The sequence below is a fragment of the Bufo bufo genome, chromosome 2 (assembly GCF_905171765.1).
Source record: "Bufo bufo chromosome 2, aBufBuf1.1, whole genome shotgun sequence".
Taxonomy (NCBI): Eukaryota; Metazoa; Chordata; class Amphibia; order Anura; family Bufonidae; genus Bufo; species Bufo bufo.
The window spans coordinates 214,902,578-214,914,478 of record NC_053390.1 but is presented as its reverse complement, the minus strand read 5'-3'; the positions used below and the strand labels follow the sequence as shown (position 1 = coordinate 214,914,478).

The 11,901-nt window shown below is 41.6% G+C and overlaps 2 protein-coding genes across 2 annotated transcripts; both read right to left on the bottom strand.

The window, feature by feature from the left end:
- Window positions 1-2,047: 2,047 nt before the first annotated feature.
- LOC120988598 lies at window positions 2,048-10,805 on the bottom strand. The gene is made up of 2 exons (XM_040416163.1): window positions 10,604-10,805; window positions 2,048-4,679 (listed from the first exon to the last, which is right to left on the bottom strand). Exon 2 carries the CDS (start codon window positions 4,669-4,671, stop codon window positions 2,110-2,112), a length of 2,562 nt encoding a protein of 853 aa, XP_040272097.1. The 5' UTR covers window positions 4,672-4,679; window positions 10,604-10,805; the 3' UTR covers window positions 2,048-2,109.
- Window positions 8,413-10,068, bottom strand: LOC120990761 (posterior protein-like). The gene is made up of 2 exons (XM_040419663.1): window positions 9,492-10,068; window positions 8,413-9,443 (listed from the first exon to the last, which is right to left on the bottom strand). Exons 1-2 carry the CDS (start codon window positions 10,066-10,068, stop codon window positions 8,413-8,415), a joined length of 1,608 nt encoding a protein of 535 aa, XP_040275597.1.
- Window positions 10,806-11,901: the final 1,096 nt, after the last annotated feature.

Here is an 11,901-nt window from a genome sequence, read left to right as displayed (position 1 = left end):
TCCAGAGAGACCTTGGACCCACATCTCTATGGACTTCATTACGGACATTCCACCCTCCGGGGATAGGTCAATCATCTGGGTAGTCGTAGATAAATTCTCAATGATGTGTCATTTAAAGAAACTTCCTAACGTGAAAGAATTGGCTACTTTGTTCGTGGACAACATTAACACCCATGTCAGCTCCTCTAGTGGCATCTCGCCTTTTTTACTTTAATTATAGTTTTAATCCATGTGTCACGATGTGAGGGGAGGAACACCAGAATGAAAATGACCAGGAACTAGGCCTCAAGGCTAGGGAAAGGGAAACGGTAACCACCTATGAAAACCCTAAACCTATCCCTGACTCCTGTCAGTATGAAGGTGAGAATATTCATACACCGTAAACCTAGGCCCTAGTAACCCTAAATATCCCTAGGAGTAGTGACAGGGTCTGAGTCTGGTTCCTTCCCAGATGAACGAACCAGCCTCTCCCTGAGGCCTAGTAAACAACAAGCAAATGGGAACAACAAAATACAAAGTACACTCAACTTCAATAGAAAATGGATGAGCAGGAACTCCGATGAGGACCACATACCATGCAGTTGGAAGAGCTGGTGTGAAGTGTGAGTCCAGACTAAATAGAGGAGCAGTAATGACCACAAGCTGCACCCGATACAAGAGGTGTGGTCATTACCAACAACAACACTGCAACAAGTGAAAACAGAGAGACTGTCAGATAACCTCACGTTCAGCCAGTCTCTCAGATCTTCTAACCTCTGTCATGGGAGGGACCGTGACACCATGTTTTTCTTTTGTCTCTGGGTCATGCTCTGTGAATCCTGCAGTGGATGCCATCATTGACTATCTTTGCACAGTTTGGGCACAGGCTCATAAGGGCCTGGAAAAATCTCAAAGCATCCAAAGTAAACAGTCTAATAGAAACCTGTCTGTAGGTCTGAACGTGTGTTGTATCCAAGGGTTTCTGCTGACTATCCTTGTATGTCTTTGAAAGATGAGGAATCCGGATTTAAGCAATGGCTTATTTAATTAATAAAAGTAAGGTAAAAGGTTACAAGATAAATGGATAACAGAGTATAAAGCAAACCTTCCTTCAATGTCCTATACTTGAAAAGAATATAAACATACTAGTACTAGCTTCCTAACAATCAATACATATCTAACTATATCTAACTATCATTGATCTAGTGTATATTATATATCAAATCGAACCACATTCACGCCCACAATTCCACCCCTTACTCCAGTATCTTCCGGCCTCCTTCATTACCATTCGTCCAATGAACTTGCAGTAATCTGATCTGAGTCCACTTCTTCATATTGATGCAGGAACTGCCACCTTCCTGCGGATGGCGCTGGTGTCCTTTTAGTTTGCCTTGGGCCTGAGGCATGGCATATTGTTTCAGCTATGTCAACAGCTGTCCGTCCAAACTTCCTTGAGAATCAGACCTTTTAGGGCCGACAGGATGCCTACACCATTACAAATGCGCAGTCCATTGTGTATAACACCGCAGGGGCTGGTTTCAAGTCATCAGGACAGGGGAAACAGGAACCCTATCTCATTTCCATTCTTATCACTCAGATGTCAAGCTTATTCACATTGCTATTGTTGCAGCTTTTATGACAGATGCTGTTTACGACAGGATGAAAACAAGATGTTCAGGCTTATTCAGATGTTAGGCCTATTGACATTGCTATTTACACCAGGATGACAGTAGTCCATTGCTCCCCCATCAACACATCCAAGTCCATCCAAGTGTATTAACTTGTATCAAACTCATGTTGACTTCCAACATATGCCCCTTTGTGTCTGAATGACACACCATTGATGACCACTTTACAGTCCATAGTTCTCTTCAACCTTGCGGTCCATCATCATCCGAATAGAGTAAGGGTGAATCCTGTCACTCACCATTCATCACTTTCCATTCATTCCAATAAATCTTGTTACACTCTTATTAGGACATTGAGGAAGTCATTAACATTTGAATCATCAATATATTCACATACTTATAAACAAAATCAAAATACATATATCATCTATACTAAGCACACCATGAAAATATAATTCAAGTATTTCATGCATGATGTAACTAAACATTCATTTTCTGATTACAATCTGTTGTATCGTTCAGGGATCAGGCACTTTCCCCTGCTATGTCCTTGTCTGCCACAGTTGTCACATTTTAAAAGATGTTCCTCCAGGCTCTTTGGTACATCTAATTCGCATGATGCAATTTTATATTTAGTTTGTATTTCTATTTCCATGGATAGGGCCTGGAGCCTTTTATATAGATACCGTGTCATACAACACATGTAAATTTGCAATAAGGATAAAACTACAGCAACAATGAGCAATACCACAATCGGATGGATTAAGAAATTTAAGATTCCATTGGCTGCACTTGAATGCCCAAATATAACCTCCCACCAATAACCCTTAGCATTATTTTCTAACAGATGAGTAATATGTTTTAGCTCTTTCTGGTCATGGTGTATAACGATTGTAGCATTAGCTCCTTCTTGCCGTAGCTTTCTAAGCAAATATTCATCTTGATCAAATCTGATCAGCCAATCATGCAGCTCTTTCCCCATTCCCAAATTTAATGCTTGAAGATTGACAGGGTTATGATATTCAATATCAATAGATAAGTTTGCAATGGTGGGAAACACATATCTCCAACTTGGTGTCTGGATTTCCGTGACATTACCAAGCGTGCACCATGCACCCTTATCCACAGCTGTTGTTATTGAACATTGACTTGTGATCAGAGTTACATTGGTGATGTTTAATAGAAAGAAACAGATTCTCTGATGTCCTAGGTATGTGACTGGTGTCTTATCTTTTGTAATAAACTCCCCATCCAGAACACAAACCGACGAGTTGTTCCAACACTTGTCCTCCACCAACCTATCCTGGCCTGGTGTACACAATATATCCTGATTTCTATGTAAGCAGAGGGAAATATCAACCTGCTTCCACACCCCATCCTTCCTGATTACATGAGGATGGTCTAATCTTGGATGTAGTAGTGTGGATCCTCCAGTAAGAATACCAATTGAAGTGACCTTATACACTACCTCTAACGGGGAGCTTGTGTATGGAATCAGGGAAGAGGCATAACACGTTTCCAAGTTATGATTAATACATCCAATCCAAGCACTCGCCCACCATTTGGAGTGTGTGAAAGTGAGGAGCTCTGGTAATGCAGCAGTGGCCTGAGATATTAATTCATATGGCCATTGCCCATTATACAAGGTTTGAATCGCCAATTTTATATTAGTTGATAGTTCCACCTGCCCTTGTGTACAGGCCAGAGCCCAGGATATGTTCCTCCCATCAGCCTGCATATTTTCCACGAACATCTTGAAATGTTGAATAACGTCTGTTGCTACCCCAATGCTAGTGTCTATATGCCCCTGCTGTAGGTTACTGATTATTTGATTAATTTCCCTTTGTACCTCAAACCCGTTTTTACTGTTAGATGCTATGGCTGCAAGTTTGGTTTTTAAGACGCTAATATCTGCCTGATTAATGATTCCCATTCCAGCTCCTACGCCACCCAATATTGTGTCGACCATATCCCTTTTTCCTCTGCTCTTCCCATTCCTCAAATGATGACGAGCCCTAGTGTTTTTGGAAATCAACCATTGATAGAGGGAACGCACCTGATTCATTGTATGTCCTGTACATATTGGATAGTGGGTTTTAATTAACCATAGAGAAATATTAAACCGCCATGTGATAAACGCATATTGAACACCACTAGCCATTGTCTGGGCAGAGTCTAGGTTAACTTGAAAGGGTTGTCCTTCTTGTAGTTGTAAGGCCTTTTGAGTATTCTCAGAATCTTTGTTTGTGCATGGCTTAATATTATCTGGAGTGGCATCAACAATATGCATACCCCCAATCTCTATTTCACGTGTACCACATGTCCAGTGACCGACCATCTCCCTATAAGATTTATATGATTTGGACATAGTACCGATAAGATAATTTCCACCATGTTGAATTGACATATCAATGTCTTTGGCTTCCCCAAGGCTTGTCCTTCTATAAGCCAGGTTAATATTTTTTGGAGTGAACATCGGGTGCATATTGTCATGCCAATATATGCCACATACAAACAAATATTCTCCTTCCCTTAAGTAGTCACTAAATACTCCATATTGAATACCTTTCTGCTCACCCGTATTTGGCAAGTCAGACTCTTCTCCCAGCCAATAACCAGTATCATTGACATATATTGTTGCCATCATGAATGGTTGTAGTGATTCTGGCAATATTCCCTGTGCACCATGCGTTATTGCCAATCTCCCAATATTTGAACTATGATTTACCCTCCCAAAAGAGAAAACCACCCTATACTTGAATTGCCCACCAGGATTCTGATAATATCTCTTGGTTACATCCTTTCCCTCTGGAATGAGTCGCACTTTCCTACTCCTAACTTCGTGATTATTAACTCTTTGTGGCATGTCCATGGTTATCAATTCTGATGGTATCAATATTGCCTTTTCATATTCCCCATCTGGAAACATAAATGTGTCCTCATCTCCTGATTGTTCCAATTCCTGCACTCCGATAACATAGGTGATGCCAATCATCAACAAAACTGTTGTAATCTCCATATCCAGAATCCGGAATTTTCGGCCTGTTAATTCATGCTTCATTTAAGATTCTGGAATAAAAGAACAAGAGAAGCATCACATTCTTATCAGTTACATCCGTTTGCATTGATCTGCATGAACCCACTTCTCCATATCCCTCCTTTTCATGCACTTGGTCCCTTTCTTGTTGTCCACCCGTTTGACCTTTACAACCTGATCACTCAATCTTACTGTTACCAGGAATGGGCCCATCCAATTGGCATCCCATGAAGACTTAGGCACAAAGTTCTTTACCATCACCCTGTCTCCTACTTCTAGTTTAATTGGTGGCCTGCCAGGTTCCTCTTTTGCCTTTGGAGCCATATTGCTGGCCGCAAAGTATAGATATTTTTGCACCTGGTCTTGCAACTGTGCAAGGAATCTTTCCTTTTCAGCACTGTCCCTCATTGGTGTACTAAGCTTCGGGTCTGCAGGGTGGCACAGGTTCATAATTCTACCAGTCATTAATTGATATGGGGTGATTGAAGTGCCTCTTGCCTCTGTACCCCGTATTGCCATTAGAATTGTGGGTAAATGACACAACCAGTTATTTCCAGATTGTAGTACCATTTTTTTAAGTCTTTCCTTTAGGGTTCTGTTCATTCTTTCTACCATTCCTGACGATTGGGGATGATATGGCACGTGAAATTTTTGCTCAACATTTAACATCTCACACATGCCTGTCATGATCTTTCCTGTGAAGTGTGTGCCTCGGTCTGACTCTATGGTCTTAGGGAATCCCCATCTTGAGATGACTTCCCTCCATAGGGCTTTTGCTGTTGCTATTGCAGTGTCTCTCCTCATGGGTAAGGCTTCCACCCATTTAGAAAACACATCAATCACCACTAGCAAGTAACGATACCCTCCAGGAGCACTGGGTAAAGGGCCAACAAAGTCAATTTGTAGCCTTTCCCATGGTCCTTCTGCCAACGGTATCCTGGACAGCACAGGCCTTTGTCCTTTTGGCCTTGGATTCATTTGCGCACAGATTAAACATTCTTGTATAACCCTCACAACAGTGTCTTTCATGTTTTCCCACCAATATTTTGTTTGAATAAACTTTAAAGTACCCTCAGTACCCATATGCCCTGTTAGCCTATGGTTCTCTTTGGCAATGTCTTTTTGATATTGACAAGGTACCACAAATCTAGGGCCGTCTGGGGTTTCTCTGAGCAACAAATCATCCTGGATATTGTAATATTGGGGTTTCTGTGCTGTCTTTTCCCTAATGGAGCATTTGATTTGCTGTAAATTAGAGTCTTTATCCTGCTCTGCTGCTAAGCACGGTGTTGGTGCTTTAACCACAGGCAGGCATTCAAGTTTAAGATCCATTTGGTCTCCGTCCTCACTGTCATGTTCATTCCAGGCCTGTCTTCCCTCAATATCATAGGGAGTCCACCTGGCCCCCATGACAGCTGCCTCTTTGGCTAGTTTGTCTACCTCATTGTTGCCAACCGCAATTTCATCAATGCCCTTCTGATGTGCCTTCACCTTTATTATTGCTACTCTCTGTGGTTCTAAACAGGCTTTGTCCCAAATGCCCTTCAACACTGAACCATGTGCAAGTGTCTTCCCTGATGCATCACTAAATCCTCTTGTATGCCACAAAGGCATGTACTCAGTTAGTGATCTAGTAACATAGGCACTGTCGGAAAAGATAGCAATTGGGCCTGACTGAAAGTGGAAAATGGCTTCTCTTACCGCTTCCAATTCTGCTCTTTGAGCAGAGAAATTTCTTGGGCACTTAATGAGAATTTGTTCATTGGTTTGTGGACACCACATGGCGTACCCTGTGTGAAACTGCCCCTCTTCCCAATACCTAGATCCATCCACCCAAATTTTCAGATCTGCCTTTCCTGCTGTCAGTTTGAATACTTCCTGTGTCTTAGTCCTATGCACCTCTCCACAATCATGTTCCTCACCTTCGTATTGCATCAGTTGTGGCAGCACATAGGTGGTACTGTGTGCCACAGTGATGTTCCTTGGTGTCAGATCTACCAGCCATCTGGCTACCCTTTGAGATGACACTCCACTGAGCGTCCGCTCCAAGAGCATCTTGATGGGAGTGTGAGGTGTTTGTAAGATGATCTTGGCAAACCCCACTATGTGTTCTGTAGCTATCACTGCCCAGTGTACTGCCAAAAGATTTCTGACACAGTCCTCAAATCCTATTTCCACAGGACTCAATAACCTTGATAGGTATCCAACAGGAACCCATTTTCCTTGCCTCTCCTGTAGCAACACAGCCGTAATTGCTATTTTGGAGGCATTTACCTGTATTGCAAAGGGTAAATCTGGGTTCGGATTGCTTAGAGCAGGTGCCTGAGTGAGGCTGATCTTCAGCCTAACAAACGCTCCCTCATGCTCTTGCATCCACCCAAGGGGGTCTGCTTCCCGTGCCTCTCCTTTCAGGAGTTCATAGAGCGGCTTAGCTTTCTCAGCAAATCCCTCTATGAAGTCCCTACAAAATCCAACCATCCCTAAAAACTGCCTAAGGGCTGTTTTTGTGTTTGGCCTTGGCAACTTCTGTATAGTTTCACACTTGTTAGGGTCAGGAATTCTCCCTCCTTTTGAAACTATGACTCCCAAAAATGTCACCGATTCCTTCATTAACTGGGCCTTCATAGGATTTAGCTTAAGGCCTGCTTCTTCAAGAAGTCTCAACAACTCATTTAGTAACACGTAGTGTTCTTCCTTGTTGTCAGTTTGGAGCAATATGTCATCCACATATTGCACAATACAGTCAGGCTCTGAAAATGACAACAATATTCCAACCATGCATTTATGGAAGTATGTTGAACTGGATTTGAAACCCTGTGGCAATCGACAAAATGTGTATTGTTTCCCTTGAAATGTAAATGCAAATTTGTATTGGCAATCAGGATGAATAGGAATTGAAAAATACCCATTTGAGATGTCTATTGATGAGTACACCGTGGAAGATGGCTTAAGTGTTGTCATCATGTCGGGCATTTTGGCGACAACATTTGTAACGGGAGGGGTACACTTGTTTAATGCCCTGTAGTCTAGCGTAGGGCGCCACCCATTTGGTTTCCGAACGGGCCATAAAGGCGCATTGTTTGTAGACTGGCATTCCCTGATTACATTTTGGACCAGCAATTCCTCAATTGTGTTTTTGATATATGGAATTGACTCAGGTGGTATCTTGTATTGCCTCTGGGGAGGGGGATCTGGGCCTTCTACCATCACAATCATATTTGACACTTTGCCACATTGAGTTTTTGATGTTGCCCACACTTTGTTATGTTGCCACAAGATATCAGCCAATCGTTTATCCTCTGTTTTTAATAATGCAGCAGGGTCTAGAGACTCTGCACCCTTGATCGCAGCAATTCCATAGTTATCAGTAACCATTTTAAGGCAGCCTTTATATCGTGATCCTTTCCACAACATCCAGTTACACAGATCAACAATGAGCCCATGTTCCCTCATTACATCTGATCCAATGATAGTACCCTCATGTGTTGGAGACAAGTACAAACTATGCTCCACACCTAGGTTTCCCATGCTTATAGCTACCGGTACAGATTGCCTAGAAGGTACCAATTGTCCACCGAAGCCTCTCAGAAAAATACTTTTACCTCTAGGGTTCATGGTCAAATCCAAATTCGTCAAACTTACCGCTGCCCCCGTATCCATTAAAATATTTGTACGATGGCCCCCTACCGCACCCTGGATACGTGGTCTACCGCCTTTGTCCCTATCTAGCTGGCACACAAGGGACAACACAGGGGCCTGACATCCCTATGGTTTTACATAAGGATTTGTTGGTGGTGGGGCCTTAAATTCCTCTGGCAACTCCGCTATTGCTTTTCCTATCCTTCTGATTTCTTTCAAAAGTGGACCATACAATGTAGCTTCATGAGGCTGAGATACTCCATCAGCTGCATTATCTAATCCTTGCTTTTGCTGCTGTTTTCTTGGGAAAAAAGCTCTGTCATTGTTGCCTTTCCTATTACTTCTGCATTCTCTCATAGTATGACCTGTATTTCCACATTTGTAGCACTTCCCCATAAATCTTACTTTGCCTTCATTCTTAACTATCTCTGATATTCTCTTCTGAGGTTTGTTGTCATTACAAGTCTCCTGAATCCAGTCCTTTAAAATATTTAGAAAGGCTTGATAGGAATTTGCGTTCCTTAAGGCAACCTTTGTTGGGTAGTCAATAAATGTGCATTTATTAGCCATTGAATAAAGAAAACTGCTGTCGTCAGGAGGCATGTCAGGACAGTTATATGTAGCACGAAATAGGGTCAAATACTCACTACAGAAAATGATTGGGTCATCCCCTCTCCTTAATTTTGCATTCTCTAGGGCATTGGTACCTCTAATATCTCTTCCCCCCATTACTCTCTGCAACTCTTTCAGCCTATCACTTGCATTTCCCCAGTTGGAATTGAGTTCTGCAGATAATCCTTTGTGAGTGCCCACAGGAGGCTGTAACTTCTCACAAAGCTGAGAAGGGAGCCATACCCTAAATAAGGCACATGCATCCCTATTGTTCAGATTATACTGCGTAACCACAGCTTCCAGCCTGTTGGAAAGATTAATGGGTGAAGCACTTGTATCAAATTTCCCCAATATTTGGCATAGGTTTGTTTTATCCTGTATAGATAGTGTTGTGGATTGGATACGATTGCTACCATGAATATGCAAACTATCTCTTCTTTGTCTGCTTCCATCTGACACAGGAGTAAATAGAGAGGAACTATGATCTGGGGTTGATTGTGGCCCATCTGCAGTGCAAATAGGCTGCTCCTCCCCCCATTTACGATCTTTTTCCTCCTGTTCAGGGGAACTGTACACCTGTGTTTGATCACCACAACAATGATTATTAGCACTTTCCTGTGATCTCAAGGTCATATTGCAATGTTGTTTATGAATCAGTTGATTATCAACATCATGCAATCGATCTTTAAGTACTTTTACAACATCATCATTCCTTTCTTCTTTCTCTTCTAAAGATGCAATTTTCAGATCTCTAAGTCTACATCTTTCCTCATACTCCTCTATTTCATCCTCCAAATCACAATTCTGTTGAACCAGCCTATCCACTTCCTCTCTGAGATCTTCACACTCACAACCATCATTTTCAGCGCTAGCAATAGCCACAGTGATTCCCTGTTCAACTCTATCCAGCTCACCCCTTAACTGAGCCTTTTCAGAGTACCACTGCAATTCCTTTTGCTCTGCAATCTCTTTCATTTTCATTAGCATGCACAACATATTAGCCAATTTCTCTTTCTTTGTTTTCTTATTTGACTTTCTATGTTTGCTATTCGCATTCTGCTCATCACATTGCTTTATCATATCATTAAACTGATGTGTTAAAGCATCGTTTGTACAAATCTTAAAACTAGCAGATGCATGTTTTTCAACAAATTTATCGACAATTTCCATTTTACTTACTACTACAGACAACAGAACAAAATACCACTAACTTACTAGTCAGTAAATGACAATTCACAAAGAAAAATAAATATACCACAAATGTATTGCAACTAGTAAATACTAATTCATTACAAAACAAACAACACCAGGGACAAAGATTTCATAAAATCCTCCCTATGGTAATCACACTCCAAAACCACTATCAGAGTCTCGTGATTTACCTATCCTTGACTGACCGTATCTCATATACCTGATCAACTACAGATCCAAGATCCAGGCCAAGAGTGATCTCCTATTGAAGCATAAGGCTACTTCCCCTTAACATGAGGTTCAGAGAGTTTACTCTCCCTCACTTTCTTCGCAGAGATGTCTGGTTTTTTCCTTTAGATCCTATGAGTACTCCAGTCAACAGGGTACTAACCCTAATTTGCCGGCAACACTTAACAATTCAACACATACACAGGCCTGAACTGCATAGATTATTACTAACATACATAACATAACATTGCATATATACAATTCAAGTAAAGGAACTGCTACTCACCAATTAAACGCGTCCGTTTTTACTGATGCAGTATAATCTCGAACTTCAGGTTGATGTCTCAGGTGTTCCTTAGAATTCACGAACCAGCGTGCTACTTGTCCACCAATGATACTTCCCCTTGTTCTGTCTTTCTTAGCAAAGGTTTTGGTCCGGTCTCAATGCAGGATATTCCTTGATCTTTCAATAACTGAATAAAGCAGAATCAAATCGTCTGGGTCCTTCGTAGAGTGCTGTTTTCCACGGTCCCATCTGGGGTGCCAAATGTTGTATCCAAGGGTTTCTGCTGACTATCCTTGTATGTCTTTGAAAGATGAGGAATCCGGATTTAAGCAATGGCTTATTTAATTAATAAAAGTAAGGTAAAAGGTTACAAGATAAATGGATAACAGAGTATAAAGCAAACCTTCCTTCAATGTCCTATACTTGAAAAGAATATAAACATACTAGTACTAGCTTCCTAACAATCAATACATATCTAACTATATCTAACTATCATTGATCTAGTGTATATTATATATCAAATCGAACCACATTCACGCCCACAATTCCACCCCTTACTCCAGTATCTTCCGGCCTCCTTCATTACCATTCGTCCAATGAACTTGCAGTAATCTGATCTGAGTCCACTTCTTCATATTGATGCAGGAACTGCCACCTTCCTGCGGATGGCGCTGGTGTCCTTTTAGTTTGCCTTGGGCCTGAGGCATGGCATATTGTTTCAGCTATGTCAACAGCTGTCCGTCCAAACTTCCTTGAGAATCAGACCTTTTAGGGCCGACAGGATGCCTACACCATTACAAATGCGCAGTCCATTGTGTATAACACCGCAGGGGCTGGTTTCAAGTCATCAGGACAGGGGAAACAGGAACCCTATCTCATTTCCATTCTTATCACTCAGATGTCAAGCTTATTCACATTGCTATTGTTGCAGCTTTTATGACAGATGCTGTTTACGACAGGATGAAAACAAGATGTTCAGGCTTATTCAGATGTTAGGCCTATTGACATTGCTATTTACACCAGGATGACAGTAGTCCATTGCTCCCCCATCAACACATCCAAGTCCATCCAAGTGTATTAACTTGTATCAAACTCATGTTGACTTCCAACAACGTGTTTGGGTGAGCTCATCTGGCTTTCTACAAAAAATCTGTGTCTCAGAGTAACATCTGGCAAACTTGCGCCTAAGTTTCTTTAGACCATATCTTTTCGTCTTCAGTTGCCCTCCTCGCTCAGGATACATGAGGTCTTCCATAAGTCATTGCTTAAATAAATTTCTCCTGTGATTTGTCCACCTA